The 22,595-nt window shown below is 45.3% G+C and overlaps 1 protein-coding gene across 1 annotated transcript in view; it reads right to left on the bottom strand.

Moving 5' to 3' along the window:
• Positions 1-1,117: 1,117 nt before the first annotated feature.
• The window catches only part of STAB2 (stabilin 2), a gene marked incomplete at both ends in the record, with an annotated part of 76,237 nt that continues 54,759 nt past the window's right edge, over positions 1,118-22,595 (bottom strand). Inside the window, 25 exons of the mRNA XM_082281178.1 lie at positions 1,118-1,168; positions 1,752-1,871; positions 2,952-3,080; positions 3,761-3,868; positions 4,698-4,856; positions 5,635-5,754; positions 6,381-6,487; positions 6,723-6,888; positions 7,978-8,111; positions 8,420-8,561; positions 9,553-9,746; positions 10,422-10,529; positions 10,896-11,000; positions 12,805-12,954; positions 13,992-14,115; positions 14,556-14,612; positions 15,776-15,922; positions 17,197-17,286; positions 17,366-17,542; positions 17,955-18,014; positions 18,352-18,477; positions 18,873-19,019; positions 19,120-19,203; positions 20,168-20,215; positions 20,591-20,710. Of these exons, the coding sequence (XP_082137304.1) occupies positions 1,118-1,168; positions 1,752-1,871; positions 2,952-3,080; positions 3,761-3,868; positions 4,698-4,856; positions 5,635-5,754; positions 6,381-6,487; positions 6,723-6,888; positions 7,978-8,111; positions 8,420-8,561; positions 9,553-9,746; positions 10,422-10,529; positions 10,896-11,000; positions 12,805-12,954; positions 13,992-14,115; positions 14,556-14,612; positions 15,776-15,922; positions 17,197-17,286; positions 17,366-17,542; positions 17,955-18,014; positions 18,352-18,477; positions 18,873-19,019; positions 19,120-19,203; positions 20,168-20,215; positions 20,591-20,710 (2,973 nt within the window). The remainder of the gene's footprint in view (positions 1,169-1,751; positions 1,872-2,951; positions 3,081-3,760; positions 3,869-4,697; positions 4,857-5,634; positions 5,755-6,380; positions 6,488-6,722; positions 6,889-7,977; positions 8,112-8,419; positions 8,562-9,552; positions 9,747-10,421; positions 10,530-10,895; positions 11,001-12,804; positions 12,955-13,991; positions 14,116-14,555; positions 14,613-15,775; positions 15,923-17,196; positions 17,287-17,365; positions 17,543-17,954; positions 18,015-18,351; positions 18,478-18,872; positions 19,020-19,119; positions 19,204-20,167; positions 20,216-20,590; positions 20,711-22,595) is intronic.

The raw sequence follows: 22,595 nt of genomic DNA, 5'->3' as shown, positions 1-22,595 counted from the left end.
ATACTCCCTTCCTTGTGCATCAACAACCCTGGATTTTTCCCCCCACCTTGCTCTGAGGGAAGGCCTCCTGGCGTAGTTCCCAGAGGTGACTAAAGCTTTCCTGGGTTTCCCTCCTGCCCCCCTACATGTTGGGGGGATGTTACTACTGCCAGCAAGAAAATCTTCTCTTTCTGTTTTGTGGTTTGTTCCATGTTCTCACGTTATCATGATGATATTAATATTTTGATGGAAGGAGGTGACAGTGAGTCAAACTCAAGTTTGATCCATTTCTAATAGTGTGTGGTGACAGTGGCAGCTGTTACTACTGTGCTTGGTAAAAATACAGTATGGGAAGGAGCAGCTGCTGCTGCTGCTCCTCTCAGACCTGAAGAACCGAATGCAGACTCTGCATGGCAAGGGGGTGTTCATCTTCATAGTCCACTCTTCACAAAAATGGTTCATTTGGATGCTTTCCTAACACCTGCATTTCTTCCTAAAGCTGCCTCAGTTACTGCTTCCCTTTGTATAGTGAGGTGAGATGTAAACCAAACACCAAGCCAAGTTCAAGGAAAGACAGAGAAGCTAGAGGAGGCAAGGGGACAGACAGGATGGTGGTTTCCTGCTGCTGAATATCTAACAGGAAAGTAAACTAGCAAAAAAATCCCCTCCGTTTAAAAATAGAGGCTTACCACATGTTCTATTTCACACTTGCCTGTTCTAGTTGCAACTGAGCCAAAATGAAAGCACAGGCCTGGAGTACTAGAAAATTTAGGATATTTGCCAAGTTAACAGCCCTGTGTGCTTGTGGCCATTTTAAAGTCTGTGGAGAAGAATAAAAGCAGTTAAATAGCAGGTGAGTGAAAATCAGCTGCTTTTCCCAGAGAGGTGTCCGCTTCTGGGCTGGTTAGTTTAGACTCAGTTTTGCTTTCAGCACTCATAGTTGGTACTGCTCAGATTCAGCCCACACTTCTGAGGCTGGTATCTTTGTGAGCTATATAGAAGGCATCTTAAACAAAGCTGTGCTCTTTTGGTTTTTAGTTTGTAACAAGATTTTATTCCCTGTAATGTAGGTGCTCTTTTTTTCACAGTAAGTGTAAATAAAATGTGTTTATTAGCTGACTAATGCCAAATTTGGTCTTTAATTCTGATCATGAGGACCACTCATCACAAGCTGTTGGTCATCTGAGTCCTATAAAATAGAGTAAAAAGAAAATCAGACTTGAACACTACATTAAGAAACAAAAGTAACTTTTTTGCAGATTTGTCCATACAGATGCCAGAATTGGCACCTGACATTTTTGCACCAAACAAGTCCTTTTACTGGATGCAAAACGGTGCATTTTGATTTTAGACTCTGTACCTTGGTGAGGATGTGCTCTTTCCTTCCCTGCATTCCCAGCCCCCTCCCTGCTGTGTTTCAAATTCTTTGGAGTGCCAGCATGGCTCTCAGCAAGGAGACGTGAAGACAAATTAGAAGGCTTCTTAAGTTTGTATGGGCATGTCACTGTCATCCAGTGGCATTTGAAGTCCAGTTTAATTCAGCTGTCTTTGAAGGTGGACTTGAGATGCAGCTGTTGACCACAGCTTTGATTTTACTACAGGTGAGACAAACCCAATTTCCAGCAGCAGGGAGACAGGAGAGCCAGGAACTCAAATACTGGCTTCTTGCATTAATTTTTATTTTCCAACTAGATGTTTTTCTTTCACTTAAGTCATTCCCTCTTACCACCATATTAGTAGTGTCTCAATCTCAAAGCAAAATGAACACTTACTGAGAAAAGATCATAAGTAGGTTCTGGTGAAGTCGCTGTTGAAGGACTTTCGTATGAGGGGTTGGTGATATTTGAAGGCTGTGACTTGTCCAGCGACGTGGTGTCAGTGTCATCTTTTGACTACACAAGAGAACCCAAACTTAAGTTTCATCTTCTTCCTCCAGTGCATAAAGTGGGGCACTTGTGCTTCACTAACTGCTGGTGCAGTGTTGTGATTGAACTGGCTTTGTTGTCTAAACCTGTCTCTGGGCATGAACTGTGGTTTTGGCTGTTGTATTATCTCAGGTCACTTAACACTGGTGTCTCTTTTCCTCTCCCTTGTTATTTTTAAGCCTCAGTGAAGAATGGGAGAGGAAGTGTGGCCCCGAAATTGTGCTTGGAGTAAAAAGCATCTGGTTAGTCCTAAGGGCTCTCACTGACACCACTTAAAAATGCAAGTGTTTACCCTGGCTCTTGACTCCTGGGCTTTGTTTCTAGAAGATGATTCACGTTACATGCAGGGACTAGAACAGGAAGGGATTTCTGTTCACTTCTAGGTAGACTTTCTTTTGGTTTGGTTCTTGTGTATTTTGTAATATTTTTTTCTCATCCCTCCTCTCTGTAGCTTGGCTGTTGCTGGCTGGTTTTGCATCTATGTGTTGCTAGCAAAATTAGTTAAGAGAAATCAAGCATGTAAGTGCATCAGTATAAAAACCTGCACATTTCAGTTCTACAGGCATTTCAATTTGTTTGTTTTTTGGGTCTGGCTTTTTTCCTATAGTTTAGGAAATGTTATTAATGTTCTATCAAACGTTTCAACCTCCAGAACAACAAAATAAATAGCAATGGAGGACAGGTGCCCTTTCAGTGGTTGTATTTGCCTGCTTCCTTAAGGGTGAGCTTTCTGGGGAGGCAAAGACTTCTGCACTGCTGTGGTGTAGTTAAATGAGCTTTGGGCCAGTCCTTGGCATTGGAAGTGTCTGTGAGAGCAGACACTTGGGTGGAGAGGTCTGAGGGCAATTGTAAGCTCATGCCCAAGGCAAGTGTGTGAGCCCTTCCCCACTTCTTCTGTGTCTGTCTGAACAGTTCAAGTGTAAGTGATGAGGGTTTTTAATCTAGCTTAAAACCCCTGGAGAAACTGGAGATTGTGGATTTGGGAAGTGCAGTGGGTCTGGGGAAGTGTTGTCCACCCCCTGCTTCGTGTTCCCACCCGCCGCCTACCTTGAAGTGCTGGAAGCCTGTGTTTTTCTTCCTGAACCTGAGGTAAGAATATCCAATAAGAGCCACAATTCCAGTAACTAGACAGATGCCAAAGAATATTCCTGTCCCAGTACTGGCATGGAGAGGAGCCTGGAAGCAAGGGAAAGGGTGAGTGAGCTATGGGTGCATACTGGTCAGGTTACAGCACCCATGCAGGGTCCCTTTGAGCTATGCTCTAGTCCTGAGCTGTTCTTGTGTTTGGGTTTCCTGGTAGGTGTTCCCTAGAGACATCTAAATGTGACCTTTTGACAGAATCATAGAACTGTTTATGTTGAAGTAGATCGAGTGCAACCGTTCACCCAGCACTGCTGAGTCCATCACTACACCTTGTGGACCAAGGAGACAGCTGGATAACTGGGAGCTTTGCAGGAATTCATGCAGGCAAAAGGTATCTGTTTTCAAAAAACCTTGTTGTTTTGGATTGGAATGAATGCCAAAGCAAGAGTAAACAATGCTCCTTAGAATCTTGAAAGGTCTTTTTGGAAGAACTAAAATGGAACTTTAAAATCTCTGTTACACACATGAGCTCCACTATGTTATATAAAGAAAATAAATTTATAAATGTGGGAAGAAATTGTTCAGACAAATATTTTGGTATCACTGGTACCTTGTTTTCAACTTCTAATTCTCTTTGAAAGTAACCTTTTAAGCTGAAAGCTGCTTGTATGTCAGGGAAACTGGGAATATATGAATGTCAGCAAGGAGTTTAGGGTGACATAAGACACAGTTACCTCTCACCACCCCAAAAACCTAAATCACTATGTACTTACAGGTTCTGATGGAGCCTTTAGAGGCTCTGAAATGATGTGGATTATCCCGTTGGAAGCAATTATATCCCACTCAACAATAGCACTTCTGTCCACATATCGGATCTCACTCTACCAGGGAAAGAAGGAATGAGAGCTGAGCTTTGACCCTTCTCCCTTTGGTACTGAAATTGATGTTAAGATGATTTCCCCACCTCAGCTGCTGACACCCAGAGAGAAAAAATACAGGGGGTTTCACACTGCTGCCTCCCTGGACATCAGCTGGGGATGGCCCCAGGCTGGTCATGGTTCTCCTGCGCATGAAGTAGCCATCATCATTACCTGCGTGCTGCCTTCATGTTGCTCTGTCCTTTTTATTTCTTTTCTAATTAAAGGTTTTTGTGATCTTTGGGAAATTGCCAAGCTCTGCCTAGAAGTGCTGTTATTCCTGATGCCAGGCAGCCACTTTCACTGTGGAGGAAGCCACTTGCCACTTGAGTTTGCTGGCTGGAGTTTGCTTGCCGTGAGCACGGCTGAGTTGGTGTCTCTTGCCTCTCCCAGAAAGTTACCAAGAAACTTTACAAATGCCAACACCTTTTTTTTTAATTATAAGCTGCTGCTCTCATCTCTTCATCCCACAGCCATCTCCCCCATAATCCTGCCAAGCTGAGAGAAGAGTTAAATGAAGCCCATATCCCCATTTTTCCATTCCCGAAAGCCACTTCAACAGCTTCCTTTGTGTTTTGCAGGTCAGAGCATGTCCATTTGCAAGTTTGTAAATTTGCAGTTTGCCAGCTCCTATCCTTCAGTCTCTGGACAGGAAAGAGCCTTCTAAACTCAGTCTCATTGCTGCCCACTCTAACCTTATCAAAATGCCCTCCAGATCCGTGTGCCACCCCATCACAGGGTATAGCATGAGAGGGGGAAAAGCACAAAGATGGGAAATTTATTACAAAGGTACCTGATCAGCAGTGGGGACTTGATGTTCCTGGCCCCTGGAGTTTGTAATGAGGAGTTTTTTCCCTAGACGAGTTAGAAGGGTGCTTCCATTGGTCAAGTCCTCATAAAACATTATATTGGCATTAGATAGATGATACTCAATGTCTCTCCCAGAAAGTGTCTGCAAATGAGGGGCAAAATACAAGGAGTGTTAATGGATCTCATTAATCCTTTGGATTTACTAGTAGGCTAAGTGCCTGTGACCCTTTTTTCCCCCTCTGCTATTAATGCTGCAGCAAGTGCAGTAGCATTAGAGGTTATTGGGAAATCTGCATGGGAACAGTGGGACCTTCTGTCCCTGCTGGCCTCTGATGGCTGCCTGCAGCAGGCAGGACCTTAATTCCAGCAGGACAAAGGATTTCATTCCTCTGTAGGATGACCTGATGTGATGAGACTCAGAGATATTCCAAACAGCTTGAAGATGTAAACCAGTGCATGAACCCTTGTGAATTGTTTGAGACAGTGTTTGATCGAAGGAAGGAAAGAAAGAATAAAAGGGGTAAGCATAGGAACAAAGTTAGGAATGGATGCCTTTAATGTATTTGTGGGAAATACCAAAGCTGTGTGCTGTTTTCTTCAAGTAACTGTGCTCAATGCTAATGAGCTGGAGCAGACTTCATCTGAGGCAGACTCCTCCATAACAGGGTAACTAAAATGCCTGATGGAAAAGTCTTTGTAGTGACTTGAACACTCGATAACCTTGCGCCCCTAACCATGGAAGGGAAATGGAAACAATGAATTCATGTCTTTTGTGAGTACAGTTTAAATTATATGGGGTTACACAGAAGTCACATCATACTATTTTTTTAAGCTTAAATTTTAATGGGATGCAGAAACTCATAATAGCTGTTTAAAAAGTGTTAATAGAACAAGGAAGGAAAAAAAGAAAAACCCCTGACCTCATTTTCCTTTAATCCACTATCATTGGGAGCAAAGAGAGTGGCGTGCACTGACAGGTCTGTGAGGTACCGCAGGAACTCTCTCCCTTTCCTAGAGGTGTTGGAGTAAGCCATGATATCCTAGGCAGAAACAAAATCCAGCTTTACTAAAGAACAATTGTGCACTCTTGTGTGGAGAGTGGAAAAGATGAGACCGTATGAATGACAACAAAGGAACTTTCTGTTATTAGCCACAAAGCAGCTCTGGAGTGACTTTAGAAAGCAATTTCGTATTCAAAACCCAGCTCTAGCTGCTGATTTGACGAACACATCTTAAGCGGATTTGCAGAAGTTGGGTCCCTGTTGTCTTTGAGGCTGCTTATACATATAGTAGTGACAAGCAGTGACACATTCTGAGTAGTGACAAGAAAGGAACTCTTAACATTTTGCCTTTTCCCAGCAGCAATTTGATAAAGTTCCGAAGCACCGTGCTCCTTGTGATGCTTAAGAAGTTGTGCAGAGTCTCCTTTAAGCTAAAGCTGCACCAGGCTTTTAATTCCAATTGAATTTAGAATCCAGAAACCTCTCTGGGGCAAGTAATTAAAATAGTAACTAAGTTTTGATTTTGAGGGTGCAGAGTTAGACCACTCCTCCTTGCTTCACTGGTGTGTTGTTATTGCCTGTGTTTGCTGGGCTAGTAAAGCAAACCCTGGATAAAGCATTTGGGGCCTGCTTTGCTGCACTCCCACCCCATCCTTGGTTCCTACCGACAGGAAGTTTGTCAGAGTTGGGAAGGACATCAGCACTTGCAGCAAGTTCCCACTACAGGAGATGCCGTCTCCCACATAGCCTGGCTTGCAGGTGCAGTTCACCTCTGAAAGGTACAAACATGGAGAGCTGTATGGGCAAACACCCTTGCCAAGAAAGCTTTAGGTGGCTCTGTGCCTGAAAAACAACTTGTAAGCAACAGGTTACGATTTTTTTTTAAAGTTAAAAAAGAGGCAAAGTCTCTTGCAGTGTTGTCTAGCAGCCGGTGGCTGATGGAAGGAACCAAAATCGGGGCTGCTGCCCCCGTTTGCACAGAGAGATGTGGCAAAGGACCCTCTTACCTTTCTCCCTGTAGCAGAAAACATCCCAGGTTTCGCTCAGATTGACTCTTCTCCCGTAGTCCACGATGCCGACGTATCCGGAGCCGCAGTTTGGGGAGGAGAAGCCGGTGGGGTAGCCCACTCTTTCAGCGTCCAGCCAGCCGGCAGAGCACAGGTGGTACCTCGCCTGCGGTCAGCACAGCCAGAAGGGAAAAGCGCAGGGGAAAAGCTGTGTGGTGGGGCTGGGGAACTGCAGATGGAATGAACAGAGCCCCTGGGGTGCTCAGGCAGCACCTGCCCTGCCAGCACCCCTCCTGTGGATCTGAATGGGCTCTGTCCATCCGTCTGTCCTGCAGCCTGCCCTGCACTGAGCTCTGCCAAAGGGGACCAACCAAGCCTTTCCTGGAAAAGCCTCCCTGATTGGAAAGTGGGGCAGCATCAGAGGAGGATGTGAAAGCCAAAGGTGATGCGCAATTCTGTGGTGTGCCAGCCCACCTTTTGCCTGTGTGGATAGGGCTGACAAACCAACACAAAGTACAATGTAAGTGACCAGGAGTGCTCGAGCCAGCCCCATTGCTGACTTTACTGCTTTGAGGGAAACATTTAGACTATGGGGCACAGAGAACCTGCAGCTTTGGCTGCAGTCTGAATCTTCAGTAGAAGTAGGTTGATGTACAGGCTGTGGTCCAGCTTCACATTTTGCTACAGGTGTCTCTAAACAGTGAGTGTCTTTCTTCCTTCCATAGTTGGAAGGAGCTAGAAAGAGACAGTCAGTCTGACCCACTCTTCTAAAACAAGTTTTGCAAACCCGAGTTGAGATGCTTACCCTACTGACATCAACAACGTGTTGCCTGTAATGTACTCAATGAAAGCAAAGTGGAAATGGGTCTGTTAACTTAACAGCATTTGAGAAAAAGATTCCTGGAGACTTACTTTAAAGAAATAAATTAAGCATAATTCTGAAGTGCACATTTCTTTAAGAAGTGGTAATAATTAAAATCCCCTGGAAGATACTCTGAAAGTCTGACTCTACCTCTCACCCCATCATCACTGGAAACAAGAACTTGTCAAGTGGTTCCAGTGCTGTGTGAACAGGCATGAAACCAATAAAAAGTCTGAAAACTACTCCCAGCCAAACATACCAGGGAGCATAGGTGAAGGAAAGGTGGGCAAATTATGCTTATTAGCGCAGAGCAGCCCCCTCGTTCCTCCCTCTCAATTTACACTGTGACTCAGTGCTCTTTGGGGATCTCCTCCCTCGGAGAGGCCTCCTCACCTTCTGTGCGTAGAGCAGCTGGTTGTAGGTGGCGATGGAGGCCGACTCATTGGCACAGGCCTCCCTGGCCTGCTTGTAAGTCATTTTGTACTGCCCCAGGGGGGAGCGCAGGTGGAACACCCCGACCGTGGTGTCTGCAAGAGAGAGAAGGACCAGCTCTTCCTGAAGGGGTTTCTGTGCCTGGATGCAGAGCCAGCTGTGCCATATGAATACCCGTGAATTTTGTGAAACGTAGTTAGAACAGATTGATTCCTTAGGGATATTCCCACCTGGACTGCCCTCACATGTTGCTTCATGGAGCTGGTATTGCCAAGTATGTAAGCACACATTCCAACTGCAATCTCATTGTTTCACAGGGACAGAGGTAGAGGGCTGAGCAAGCTAATAGTGCCACTGGCCTCAGGGCACAGGGCTGGTGGTGTGCAAGGTGTGCCCTCCTCACCTTGGAAGTGCAGATCAGCACAGTCAGCGTCGGGGTGGCACTGCCCGTTGTCCTGCAGGCAGCGGTCAAGGGGCAGCTGCATCACGGAGCAGTTCAGCCCATCACCAATGTAGTTGCTTTTGCACTCGCACTTACGTCTGTCCTGCTCAGAGAGAGAAGGAAAAAGGCCAAGACAAGCATTTAGCTGACCTAAAACTGGTGTTTCAGGCAACATTCTGAACTGTTGGGAAAATCTCATTTGATGTAAGCAGGAATGGACAAACAGAAAAGTTGCTACTAACAACTAAGCCAAACATTTACACGTGTACTCGGGTGCTTTGCTGAATTAACACCAAAGCATAATTTCATCCACAAAGTTAGTAACGTGCATTGGAGGGTTATACGACACATAATTCACAAAAACGGATGGCAAACATATCAAAATGGTATTTAAATGGCTGGGCATGGGAGCAAGAATGGAATTTAATGGCCCACTGATAGTAATAAATGAGAGCTATAAACCAAGCAGGAATTGGTGACATCCAGGGACTGCGAGGGTTGACAGCTGGAATGGATTATCAGCAAGACTTTTCTAGATCACTCCTGGAAGACAGCTCAGGCAAGACACCAGTGGAATGGAGAAGTGATCCTGGAAGCACCAGGACAAATGCTGGATCAAGTCACCTGCACAAGTTTTCCCTAACCACACCGACTATGTGGGTCATGGAATTTGTATCGTGTGGCTGTGGAGCTTTTAAGCTGAGTTCAAGCAACGAACAAGTGACACTATTCTCCCAGCTGTCACTTTGTTTAGCTTCCAAAATGTATTTAATTTTGATCTAACAAATTCCTACAGCAAATAAGGATATCCAGTTAGGGAGAGCTAAGAGTGGGACAGAAAGACTATTTATGCAAAACATCTCATCTTCTGTGTTATCCCATTCCCCAGAGCAAAGATGTCAGATTGCTTCTCACCCTTCAGCTGAAAGCATACCAAGCTGATGTGGAAAGTAGGTTGGAGCTAAGTAAAAGTTGTTTTGGAAAACAGGGATTTAGAAAGGTACAGAGTGCCATCCAGCCAGAGGAGACTTCTGCTGGCACCAGGGAGAAATGTGTCAGACTTCCCTCCTGGGGACTGAAACCATTCAACTTACAGGGCCTATGACAATGCAAATGGCATGCTCGTGGCAGCCTCCGTTGAACCCATCAGCACAAGGATTTATTGGAAGGCAAGTAAACCCATCTCCCTTGTATCCCTTCTGGCAGCTACAGAAGACTTTCACCCCGTGCTGTGTGCATTCAGCCGCCTTGTGGCACCCACCATTGTTCTGTTTGCACAGTTCTGCAGCTGCAGGGGAAGAAAGAAAATAAGTGAGTAAAGTCTGCTTTTAAAGAGGATGTTCTTCATAAAGACAAACCATCACCAGTCCTTTCACACTAAAACTACTGGAATACTTGTTTAAGAAAAAAAAAGCTGTTTCCGTTTCCTGAGGCATTACTGAATTTCTGTAAGTCTATCTCTTAGGCCTCTGAAGGCCTTGTCAGGATGTTCTTGATTCAGGGGACATGGTACCAACCCTCAGACTTCTGGCCAGGTTTGGAAGATGTAAGACACCTGGCTGAGAAAGAACAACTCTTTCTGTAGCAGTGTTACCAGGGAACTGCCTTGCCTACAGTCATAAAAATAAATCATAGAATCATTTTTGTTGGAAAAACCCTTTGATATCATCAAGTCCCAGTGTAAATCCTCTGAGGGAAACCCAGCTTAAAACCCTGTTGTGTTCAAACCTTGACTGAAGGGCACTTGCTGCCCATGGTCCTGCTTGATAAAGTCTGGAGAAGGCAGCCTTCTGATTCAGAAAAAAGCTGAACTCTCTATATCCTAACTTTGTTTCACTTGCTGCACAGTGGAAGTTTTTAGGTTGGACAGGCAACATGTCATAGTGGGCAGTAACTGTGTTCACGTGCATGTGGAGGAGGGAAGAAGCTGCCTTCTCGCTGTGAGCAGGGGGTGGGAGCTCACCTGTGCATGTGATCCCGTCCCCGTTGTACAAGGGCTTGCACTGGCACGTGTTGTTCTCCGTGCAGACGGCGTGGGCCGAGCAGCTCGGGGAGCACGTTGGCGGCAGAGCTGCAGGGAAGGCAGGACAGCTGGAATGAAAGAGCTCTTGTACCACCATGCCCTTGTTTCATGCACAAGGAGAACCCTTCATACCAGTCTGGTTAACTGGGAAACTTCTAAGACATTTAGTTTTTGACTGCCACAGCCCAAAGCCCCTCCACAGGGGAGGTGGGAACTCCTATTGCCATGTCACAAAAGAGGAGACAGTGGGCTGAAAGGATTTGTCCTCAGTCCAGAGCAGAGTCCCTAAGTGTTCTTAGATGGCTCCTAACATTATTAACCCTTTCTCTCTTATCTATGGGAACCTTCTGATGAACTACAAGTGCTTTCAACCCATGGCTCCATGGACAGAGTCTGGTGAGAGCAGGCAGAGACCTAGCTTGGTTTCACACAGCCGGCCAGTCCATCCTGTTTCACAGAAACATCGTCCTGTCCCTGAGTATCCTTCGTCACACTGCCCGTTGTTCTTGCATTCACAAGCTGGAAAAGAAGCACAGAAATCACTTGCAGAGTGGCAAAGGGGAAAATCTTGCTCTAGAGAAACACAATCATGTCAGTTTAGATACAGTATTATCCAGCAATAATTTATCTGAGCCTAACTTCATGGTATTTCACCATGAGGCCAGTCAAGCAGAGGACCAGACTTTCCAGAGTTGTTGAGCAATCTTCATCCTTGGAGGTTTGCAAGTCCTGACAGGATAAATCCTGAACAACATGAGCTCAGAAGTGACCCTGTTTTGAGAAGGGAGTTGGACTAGAGACCTTCTGAAACCCCTTCCAATCTGAATTATCCTGCAGTTCTATGATTTTATGACTGGCATTAGTTCAATGTGCCTCTGACAATGAAAATGAGTATTGATCTGCACATTGCAGAGGAGTAGCAAACTCCACAAAGGACTGTGGCAGGAAAGAGTTAATGGCTGAGCTGAAGACCCCATGCACCACAACACCAGACAAATCAGTCCTAATGAGCAACAGCTGCTAATTGCAGGGAGGACCGAGAAAAACAAGGTGCGTGGAGGGAGAGTGCTTGGTTGTTGTGTGGGGGAAGGTCCAGCTGAGTAAGGAAGCCACATATGAGGTTAGTGAGCTTTGCTGTAAAATGTAGACAAGTTACTTATATTTTTTTTTTAGGTTTCAGATATTTTTATGACTAAAAACTTTTGGATTCCTTCAGTTCCTTTTATAGATGAGGCTTTGCTCCTTCTGCCCTCCAACCTGAGGTGTGATTTAATCTATAGGTGATGTTTTTTCCCCTTCCTCTTTGGGCCTTGCAATAACTTATGTGCTAAATCCTTCTTAAAAAATTATTCATGGCTCTCTATTTTATAATTTAATGCTGTAGAATCCTTTATGGCCTTATCCTTCTTCCTGAAGTATTGTAGTTTAAAGAAGAAAATTATGTGGGATTGGTGGAACTGATTTTTTGAATACCTGTCCTGCTGAAAAGGAGCTCTGCTTGCTGGCTTTTTAAAATTTCACCTGCTTAGTTAATTTTTGGTTGACTTAAATCTACATCAAAAAGAAGGGGCTATAAAATGTTTTTCTCTTAAATTTCATAATCTGGTTTCAAGCTCATGGCTCATACATTTTATGCTATGGTGTGCTATAAAGTGGATGATTTGTAGGTAAGCATAATCCTGAATATCTGTGTCCAAGCCTGTTGTCTTGCCTATACCCTCCTATCCCATGTGCCCCAGGAGCAGTACAGGTGCACAGGGTTAGGATGGAAGCATTAATGTTGTAGCTTCTTATCTGAAGGCTTTATGTCAGGAAAGAATTTAAGTTTAAAGGGAGATATTGATCCTGCTCCCACCTAGTTCACGTTTAAAACCACAGAGAGGTGGATTTTTGTGAGCAGTTGCTTGGCTGTCCCTCTTCACAAACTGCCCTCATCTTGGTGTCCTTTTCCTTCTCTGCAGAAGTAGTGCATGGCCTTGGCCTCCTGCATTCCTTGAGGAACCACATGGCTAAAATACTCTTAAGCTTTGTGGGGATGGAAGAGAAAGCTGTGTTGCAGCTAAACCACTTGTTGGTGGAGGCTCTGCTTCTATTCTATTACTTATGTACCGTGTTAAGAGTAGGAGGTCCTGTGCAGACACAGCCACGTAGCCTCTGCACTCCTGGCCTTGAGACCTTGTGCCATCCCCTGGTGTGAGGAGGCACCAAGGAAAAATGTTTGTGTTAAGAGGGAACCGTTCCTTGGCTCACTGAGAAACTCCTTGCTGACAGACTAGTTTAGGCTTGACATGGGCATGGATGTGGAGAGGGAGCTCAAACGTACGCCTGCAGGTGAAGCCGTATCTGCCTGGCAAGCACAGCTCACACGCCGTCCCGTTGAAGCCGCTGTTGCAGTGGCACTCTCCTGTCCCCGTGTACCCGTCGTCACAGGAGCCGTGGCCATTGCATGGGGTCTCTGGGCCCCCTGGGCAAGCTGAAAGGTTCAAAAAGAGAAGTGGCTCTTTAGGTCAGGTGCATGTTTATTCATTGTTGCTGTTGGTTACCTACTGGTCTGTAAAAATCATTGAGCAGGGAGTGCCTGTAACTGCATCTCTGTTGAGGCGTGCAGAAGTGGCTGTGACACTTACGGCTACTGTGAGCCTCATGCTCTAAATTCCTTGACGTGCTTTGACAGCTCCTATCGGAAAGGCATTGAGGATCCTTCCAGCCCTGACTTGTGGGTGCTGTTATCTGGCTGCTTGCTCATTCAGACCCATCTGTGAATGGCACTGCCTAAATCAAGACTTTTTTTGTGCATCTCTTTGGGTCTGTGTGCTGTCAGGACAACCCCAAAGGGTGGCTCAGGCTGAGATGGCCAAAACTGCATGGGATCTGCATGTGTCTCTGTGAAACTGGGACGGAGCAAGCTGGCAGGGCTATGTGTGGCTGGACCTATCTGCCAGCAGAGATGCTGACCTGGATTGTGACCCTGTGTGCCCTGGTGGGATCCTGGTACTGTTCCCCTACAGGGCTGGCAGGTGAATGAGCACACTTTGGAAGCGTCTGCTAACAAATTGCTGAGATGGAGCCTCCCAAACCATCTCCAGCTCCTCAGAACTACAATTTCTGAGCTTACTCTGCTGATGAGTGCACTTGTCTGTGGCTGAGCAATCATGCACTGGTTCTCAGGTGTGTTCTGGTGTTGCTGAGTGAACCTGAGCCTGTTTGTGTTTAAAGGACTTTCAGCTGGTGACTTGCTCAGCAGGACAGCATTTACTCTCTATAGCATTCACCTGCTACTATGGAGTTTAAAACTTGCTCTAAATGTGAAAAGGAGATAATTTGAATTGAAAAGGCAGTTAACACTTTGTGTTCTTCAGCTCTTGCAACCAAGTTCTTTCATCTTGCAGCTGGTCTCTCCTCATGCCCCTTATCCCAATTCTCCCAGTTTTGTCTGCTGGGAGCTACACAGCTGTACTGGGGAGGGGGAAGGGGAGGGACACAGGCTGGCCACGTGGGTGGGAATCCTACCTTGGCAGTCTGGCCCGAAGTAGCCCTTGCAGCACTTGGCTATGTGGATGACCATGGAGCAGTTCCTACGGCAACCATCCCTCCGCAGCCCATAGGACTCGTAGGTGCACCAGTGGATCCCTTCCTGCGTGTCACATGTGCCAGTGCAGAGAGAGGAGGGGGGAAAACACAGGGAAAGGAGTGCTGTGTGGAGGTTTGGTTTTTTTCCTCTTTAAATTATAATTTCTGATGTTCATTGACTCAAAATGTGATGTGTGGAGAGTGTGGGTATGAGACCCCCACCTTCTCTGATTCTTGACATGCTAAACACTGTTAATGAAAGTGCAGGGGCTGTTCTGGAGTCAGCTGAAGCACTTTTACAGTGGATGCTGTGTGAGACCAACAAGCATTCCCCACCACCAGCACCTGGATGTTTGCCCAGGGACAGCTTTTCCACTTAATTGTGTGGTAGCATTCTTGAAGGTTCTCTTTTTATTTATTCTAAGAAGCTTTTTCTGGTTTGCTGTTGTGAAATACAGAGAAGAGCAGGTTAGACTGCTTACAAGTGAGAATTGAATGTATTACCTTTGGTTTTGTCCCTGGAGGGCATTTAGTGTTACTGAAGCAGCTAGCACAATGCCCCTGGAAAAGGGAAAAAAAAAGCATATTAAAATAATGGCTACAAAAGGCCGCTTGGCTTTGACAAAAAGTCTGTTTTATGAGAGCAGAAAATATGAGCAGAGAAAAGGTAAAGCTTATTGCACTTAAAAAATTAATAGAAAATTCTGGAGAAATGACAGAGGAGAGTGACAACAAAATAGTTGGAATAATTTAGTGCCACAAAAATGCAAGAAAATAGTTTTGATACCAGAATATAAGTTCTGGAAGAAGAAACTGCTCTGGATTTAAAGAAACAGGGAAGAGATGATGAATGTTCTTCAAACAAGTATTGACATGATCTGTATCAGATCTGGATGTCTAACTTGGAGGATAGAAAAATGTTTACTTCTCAGGAAGTACTGACCAGGTCCGAGGAAATTATATCTATTTAATTTCATTTACTGAAATCATAAACAAGAGGCAACTTGAGCAGATGGGATATACACAATTATTGGTTTTATGATTGAAATATATGTTCCGATAACCTCTTTTTAAACACTGAATACCTGAAAATTACTGTACTTCTAGGTAATTTTTTCATACATTCAAATTAAACAGAAGTCAACTTGGTTTTGAAACCACTTCAAGATGTCTTTCAAAATGTCCCATTTGTGGGACCCGTCAAAGTTCCCAGAGGAAACTTCCTCCACGCTAACAGTGCCTGTTCAAGTGTGTTAAAAACAAGAAATGCCAGAGACTGAGACAGAGTAGGCAGTTCTCTATCTTGTGTTCTTCATACCCTGTGCTGCTGTTCTTTTGTAATAGGGAACTTTGTAAATGCCATCTCTACAGACAAATCCATAGTGTGAACTTCCACTAATTTAAAGACACAACAGAAAGACTTGTCCTTGCTCAGATTTTTGCTTGCATGTGGAAGGTGTTTTTTTTTTTTTATGGTCTTAACTGAAACCACTTGTTCTGTGTGCTGCTTCATGTGGATACAGGGTTTCTGCTGTGCACCTCTCAGGCGTTGTGCTGCACTTCTTAATCTCTCTCTAGGCAGTGCAGCAGCTGCAGCCACCCCGCAGCACTGGGGCTTACTGGCAGGGGCACCAGAGCTGCAGGGAGTGCTGGCCCGGTGAAGGTGGACGTTGGCCCTTGGGCTGTGTCGTTGTCAGGGTGAGGGATCCGAAATGGGCACTGACCATGAACTCCACGGTGAGGAAGCTGTCGCAGCGTCCCCCCAGGCTGGGCTCCATCAGCAGGCAGTTGATCCCGTAGGCGATGCCCCCGTCGAACTCCAGCTGCCGCTGCACCACCTTGCACTGTCCATCGTTCAGGAACAGGGCGCCCTGGGAGATGGCATGGGGAGAGGGGGACATGGGGAGTCATGGCCCGCTCCTGCTTGGGTTCCTGCTCTCTGTAGGAATGCTCTTGGGACAAGGTGGTGTGTCAAACTATCCTGTAAGCAAACTTGATAGCTATAGGGGCTCAAACCAAATTTTGGGGCCTCTCTTCCTATAGCTGAATGCTACAACCTGGGCATATATAACCTGCTATAATGGGCAGATCTGTGTCTAAAGGACTGTGTCCAGCTCTGAGGTTCCAACAGAGGAAAGATGTGAATGTGTTGGAGCAAGTCCAGAGAAGGGCCATGAGGATACTCAGAGGAGCACCTCTGCTACGAAGACAGGCTGAGAGAGCTGGGGCTGTTCAGTTGGGAGAAGAGGAGGCTTCAGGGAGACCCTAGAGCACCTTCCAGTCCCTAAGTGGGGATATGTGAGAGTTGGAGAAGGATTTTTAACAAGGGAATGTAATGATAAGACAAGGGGTAATGGCTTTAAACTGAAAGAAGGTGGGTTTAGATTGGATATTGGGAAGAAATTATTTACTGTGGGGTTGGTGAGACACTGGAGCAAGTTGCCCAGAGACCTGTGGATGTCCCACCCCTGGAAGTGTTCAAAGGCAGGTTGAATGGGATTTTGAGCAACCTGGTCTAGTGTAAGGTGTCCCTGCCCATAACAGGACAGGTAGAATTGGATGATCTTCAAGGTTCCTTCTAACCCAAACCATCCTATAGTTCTATGATGTTTTTGTCTTCTGAAGAGGACAGAGTATGCCAGTCTATGTCCCCAAGTTAACCTTTTGCATACTTAGACTTAGGTGCTTGCCAGGTATGATCTGATACATTTGCAAAGAAAAATGTGACATTGCTCTAGTTTAACAGGCTATGTGTGTGCCTGCAATCTTAGCTCGTAAGCGCTTACATGCGAGAGTTTGCATGCAGATGCTACATTCTTGGGGTTCCAAACCAAGCTGATCTTGGTGGTTTTGCACTGGTATTTTAGTGTAGAAGTTAAAGTGTGCTGCTATTTCAGTTTCAAGTTAACTGAGAGCTGTTTTGAATGAGTAGCGTCTTACAACAGAGCAAATGACAGCTCCAAACTGTCCTGCAAACCATCTAGAATCTGTTGGTGTGGCTCTTGTCATGTACTGGGGAATGACCAATGAATTTTGGTGCCCCTAACCCTGCGTGGGGGCCGTGCAAAGGCATGGTGTGGTCTGCAGGAGTGGATCCTGCAGCAGGGGTGAGGGAGATAAGTGTGCCAGCAGAGTGAACACTTACAATCTCCCCGTTATCCCCACAGCTCACACTGAGGTTGGAGCCCTGCAGGGTCTTCAGTGAGGTGGAGCTGGGGAGCTGGTAGGCCAACACCTGGGAAGGAAAAGGGGAGATAGATATCTGGGCTTGCATATTTTGGCTGTGGCAACGCTCCCAAAAAACAAGGGCTTACCGCAGCGTCACGGACAATGTGGAATTTGAGGTACTGCACCAGTTTGTCAGTGTTGGACTTCTTGAAGAGGAAGTCCTGCTGCTCCTGTGGCAGCCCACGGATGGCTGTGTCTGTAGGCCAGAAGAGCGTGACAGGTTTGTGAATGGGATCGTTGATCAGTCCAAGCAGGTTGTTCTTCTGCAACACAGAAGGGGTTATTGGGGTGGAAGATTAATCCTCTGCCCAAAGGGATGCTGACCCTGTGGAGTGAATGTCTGGTATAACTGGAGTGTAATGCCCTGTGGGCTGCCTGGTCAAAGCCTGCAAGAACCTTGACTTTAAAAACCAGCTACGTGAGTTGAGCTTGAGATACAGTAGGACAGAGCTGAATGGAGAAGGGAAAGGTGACTGTGGGTCTGCTTGACATCCCCCCACCTCTGTGGGAGTGTCACTGGTGGTGACCAGGGTTGCTGTGTACTCTATTGTGAGCCCTTTGGTTCTCCTGAACAACATCCTGCCAGTGGTGCCATGTGCTCTGTGTGTGCACTTTTGTCTTAAAAAAAATTGTTTGCAACCTTTTCCCAGTGGCTGCTGTCTCTTGTGTCCTTACCTCTAGCAAAGTGTTGAACAGAATGTACCCATGTTTGGCTGCAACCATTTTAAGACTTTCCTACAAAGAAAGAAAAGCAAGTAATTTACCTAAGAAGTACATTATTTGGGTATTAAAAAAGCAGAGAAGGGCTTGCTTTTCCCTTTAAGTCACTTTTTGTTATAAAATCAAAGCTGCTGTAAAAGCCCTCTGCAGAAATCCTCTTATACTGTCCTTACTTTAGCTGTAATTCTGGTGAATTTGAAAAGTAATATTGAATTTATTCAGCACTGTAGACAATGTTTGTATAAGGTCTTTTAAGTGTCACTTTTTCTTCTTGTTGACTTGTATGATTTATATATCTGACAGTAACTGTGGAAAAGCCCCTGGGTTGGGAATAGTGATAAGCTGCACATACCTTCTTGAGAGGGAAATCCTGCATATGTGATGGGACCAGAATTTGGTTTATGACATGGATCACACCATTTGTGCCAACAGCATCACTGAGTATAACTTCAGCTTTGTTGTTCAAAACCAGTGTGTTCTGGAAAGGCAACAAAAACTTTTTTTGTGAAGCATTATGGGAAAGTGAGGCTGACGCGGAATTGCTTTGATATAATGGGCCTAGACCACCTTTTCTTTGCAGCAAACAGTACTTTCATCTTTAATAAATTGTCCTTTGCTTTTAACTTTCCTCATGCTCACAAAGCCAGAGTTTGAGGATAAAATAGCTTGTGTCAAAGCAAGGGTTATACAACTCCACTCTTGGCATACCGAGTAAGTGCTGAACCTTTCAGGTGAACAGGCAATCTCATTTGGAACCCATTTATTTATTTTTGCGCATCAGAGGAGGAAAGGGAACCACTGAAGATTTTATAAAAGGTGAATGAGAGTGGACTGGCTTAGTGTTCTGCTCCCTGTCTCTCCATGTTGGGTTACCTGGGAGTAGCTGATGTGTATCAGGTCACCATGGAGAGAGGTGATGTTGGTGATTGCTGTCAGGTCCTTGTACAAGAGATTGGCACAACCCACCATGTGGTACCGGAGCACTTGAGCCATCACTCCTTTGGCAACCCAATCATTGACCTGCAGTGGGAAGTGGAGGAGTTGAGAAGCAGCTGAGAGAGGCATCTGAAGCAGAAAACTCATGGCCAGCTCACCCACAATGCCTGCCCCTTTTACTCACTCGTGGGTCGCTGTTCAGGATGTCTGTGCGAGGGACAAACAGGGTGAAAGGGCCGGGGCCTGCGATATCTCTCATAGACAAGGCCTGCCAAGTTTAAGAGGATAAAGTAGCAATGAGTTAGTGTTTGTGATGTCACACAGGCACTGCCCTGTGGAGGGGGAGGTGGTGCCTGCAGCCCCATTGCTGCCACATGTTGAGTCCTCTTCCCTGCAACGCACGGGTGAGAGAAACTCCTCATGTGGGCTTTGACTCCTCATCTTGACTGGCCTCATCTGTCACCTCTGCTCACATGTATTAAATGGAAGATTTTGGTTTTTTGACTTGTAGCCACATCTCTATCTCCTCTGCAATAACAAATGGAAGACAAGGGAATTAGATTAGGAGTACTAATGGACTTGGGCTATTGCAGGCACTTTGCAATGACCACTGACAACCTAAATTGAGAGCTCTCTTAAAGCAAGAGGAAGCCAGCTGTCTACTATGGTAGACTATGAAACTAAAATATGAGTCTTTGGGCTAGCAGACCAGTGTGCTGGTCTGTGCTGCCCTGAGGCTTCTGGTAAACAGAGAATTGCTGTTGCCAGTCTTCAAAAATCAGTGAGAGTTGGCTGCATGGACACAGAGCACCCTGTGATGTTTCAGGGAGGCAGCTGAAAAGATTGCCATTTGGAGATGCAGAAGTGGTAGTAAATGAGTGGTATGTTCTTGTTTCAGACTTCATGAGGGATATGCTGGCAGATCTCAGACTGTGAATGGGTGAGAGGTTCAGTTTTATGCCTAGTCTGGAGGCCTTACATTTTTCTGGGACCTTGGTCTTGATCATTAATACTCTAGATCATTAATACTGTTTTAGTGACAGTTAATAGTTTAAATTAGAGCATTAGTGACTGGTAATCCAAACCCATTCCCAATTACATTGAAGGATGTTGGTACACACCAGATTCTTGCCTGCTTCTCTCCTGTATACACTCGGAGAAAAAAAAAAAGGGAGGAGAACCCCACTCCCAAGAAAACCCCAACAAACCACAACCACTCAACCTTTTCTTACCTCTAAGTGGAAATAAAACCTCGATGTGTTTGAGTTCCTGAGAAGTTCCTGCAATTAAGAACAAGACTCTGTAACATTGCTGTAAATGCACCTCTCAGAAAAGCAAGGGAACTTCTGGTTTGGAGTAAGTGCTGCATATCTGTACTGCTTCTGTTCTGTTCTTACCTTACTCTCAAACAGCAGGCTTCTTTGAAACCTAAAACTCCCTAGTTCTGCAGTCATAATGATTGTCCACTAAGGTTTGTTTGTTTTGGCAGTTAAGGTTATCTTGCAGCATCCTGTTCCTATTCCCGGTTTCTTGGATTGGGATAATTTCAAATTCTGGGGTACAAATTTGTCCAAGAAAAAAATGGCACATTTCAACCATTGTGTTAAGTAACTATGTGAAGAAAAACAAGAGACAGCAAATGTGCAGCACTTTACCTGGAAGATGTTGCCTCGGCACTTAAATCCATCCCCAATGTAGTTAGGTTTGCAAGTGCAGGTCCTATCTGTCAGCTCAGTGTCGTTACAAATGGCAAATTCACTGCAGCCTCCATTATTCTTGTAAGAACAAAGTGTAAAATATATAATTCCTTCATTGCCAGGTGTATAAAACAATTCCAATTCACCATTTTTCCCCCTCCCATATGTATAATTTAAAAAGGCTTAATCACAAGATCTTCTTGAAACAACATCTTTCTGGAACATCTGATGGCATATATTTTCTTGCAAGCACTAAAGAGCATGTAGGGCTTGTAAAAAAAACAAGTCTCCTTTTATGCAGAGGATGTAGTTTTGATTTCCTCCTCATATGCTTAGTTCATGATGCTGTAAGGATGCAAAATATTTGCATGCAAGTCTCACTCTGCACCTTAGGGATGACTCTTAGCTTCTCTGCCAATGCAGCACTGACTTACTCTAAAGGGAACTATTTACATACTGTAAATCACTGTGATGGTGCCAGGAGCCTGAATTTATGGAGGAGCATCAGCACAGAACTATTGTTTCTTGTCTGTCTGATGGCCCAGGTCAGCTGGAACAGGGACTTGCCTTGTTCTTGTCTCTAAGACATCTCCTGTCTGCATCTGAGTCCACTGCCAGAGCAAATTTGGGCTTGGAGCAGTGGATGCATCTCACCCATCTGCCTGCCTCCAGAAAGTTCCCTGTGCTAAGCCGATGTGCTCCTCACTCAGGAGCAGCATGTTGGAGCTCAGAGCTCTGCTCAGGCATTAGTAGGTGCTCCTCTGTTAGCACCTCAGCTTGCAAATAAATTTCTGTCCTGGGCTTGAGAGCAGATTGGGAAAAACTGAGAAGCTCTCTTGTTTTCCCATTTTGTACTTATTCCATGGTGTCCTTTTTGTTGCTGATCATCTCAGAGATCCTTTCCCATGGGCCATGAGAGGGAGCAGTGGGGGTCTCTGGAGTGGGGCTCTGCCAGTGGGGTCTGACTTGACAGGTCAGAGAGACGCCTGGCTGTAAGCAGTGGGTTTGGCCGGATTTGCTATGGATTTGGCTTGGCTTAGGCACACTGTTGGCAACTTCAGCTATCTGTGAAACTTTTCTGCACAGAGGTTTGGTCATCGTGGAGCCAGGTTAGCCTCTGGTGCTTCTCAAGACGATCTTTACTTTTTAGTATATAATTAGCCTGGCATAATTAGTCAAGTGGAAGCAGAGCTGCCGGAACACAGCATAGGAAAAAGCAAAAGAATACAAAACCATAGGGAGCAGTGGCTCATAACTTTAAATTCCCCTTACTCCAGCTTCTGTTTTTGCCCTTGCTCTTTCATCTCTGCAACCTTTCAAGGTTAGAGAAAAACAGTTGACAGGCCAGGCTGGGAGGGTGAGAATTATTGCTACTGTGCTCAGAGCACAGAGGATTAATGTACACGGGAAAGTGGATATGTCCCTGCTGCAGCTTGCCAAGAGGCAGAGTAGTGCAGCTGGTGCAGAGAACCACACTGATTGCCAATATGTGGCTTGCAGTGTGAGCCAGCCTGTGCAAAACAAATGTAGCTAATTTTCAGCCTTCAGTGTCAAGTGAGGGACAGAATGGGCAATGCCACTAGATATCCTGGGTTGGGTGTTGTGGAAGGAAATGGTTTTGTTGGCTTTTTATAGGAACTCTGTATGACAAATAATTTGCTGACTTAGGTTTTACCACTACAGACCAGGGCCTGTTTCTCTGGCTTGGATTTGAAGTGGGTTATTTAAGACTCAATGATGAGTCCAGGCCCTCACTTGTGTTCTGTTCAGGCTGTGGTTGAGGAAAAGTCCTTCCTGCATATTTAGTTTCTCTCATAGTGACAACAGGAAAGCATGTACTGAACCAAGAACATTTTAGATTAGCCAAGTTAATGTAAATTGATTCTTAGCACACCTAACTTAGTTTAGAATGCGTACAACCCTCCAAAGTATAATGATTATAATAAGACCTTAAATTGTCTCC

Source organism: Coloeus monedula (genome assembly GCF_965178545.1).
Source record: "Coloeus monedula genome assembly, chromosome: 4".
Classification (NCBI taxonomy): domain Eukaryota; kingdom Metazoa; phylum Chordata; class Aves; order Passeriformes; family Corvidae; genus Coloeus; species Coloeus monedula.
The sequence above is the reverse complement of the archived record's forward strand: the minus strand, read 5'-3'. Positions and strand labels throughout refer to the sequence as shown.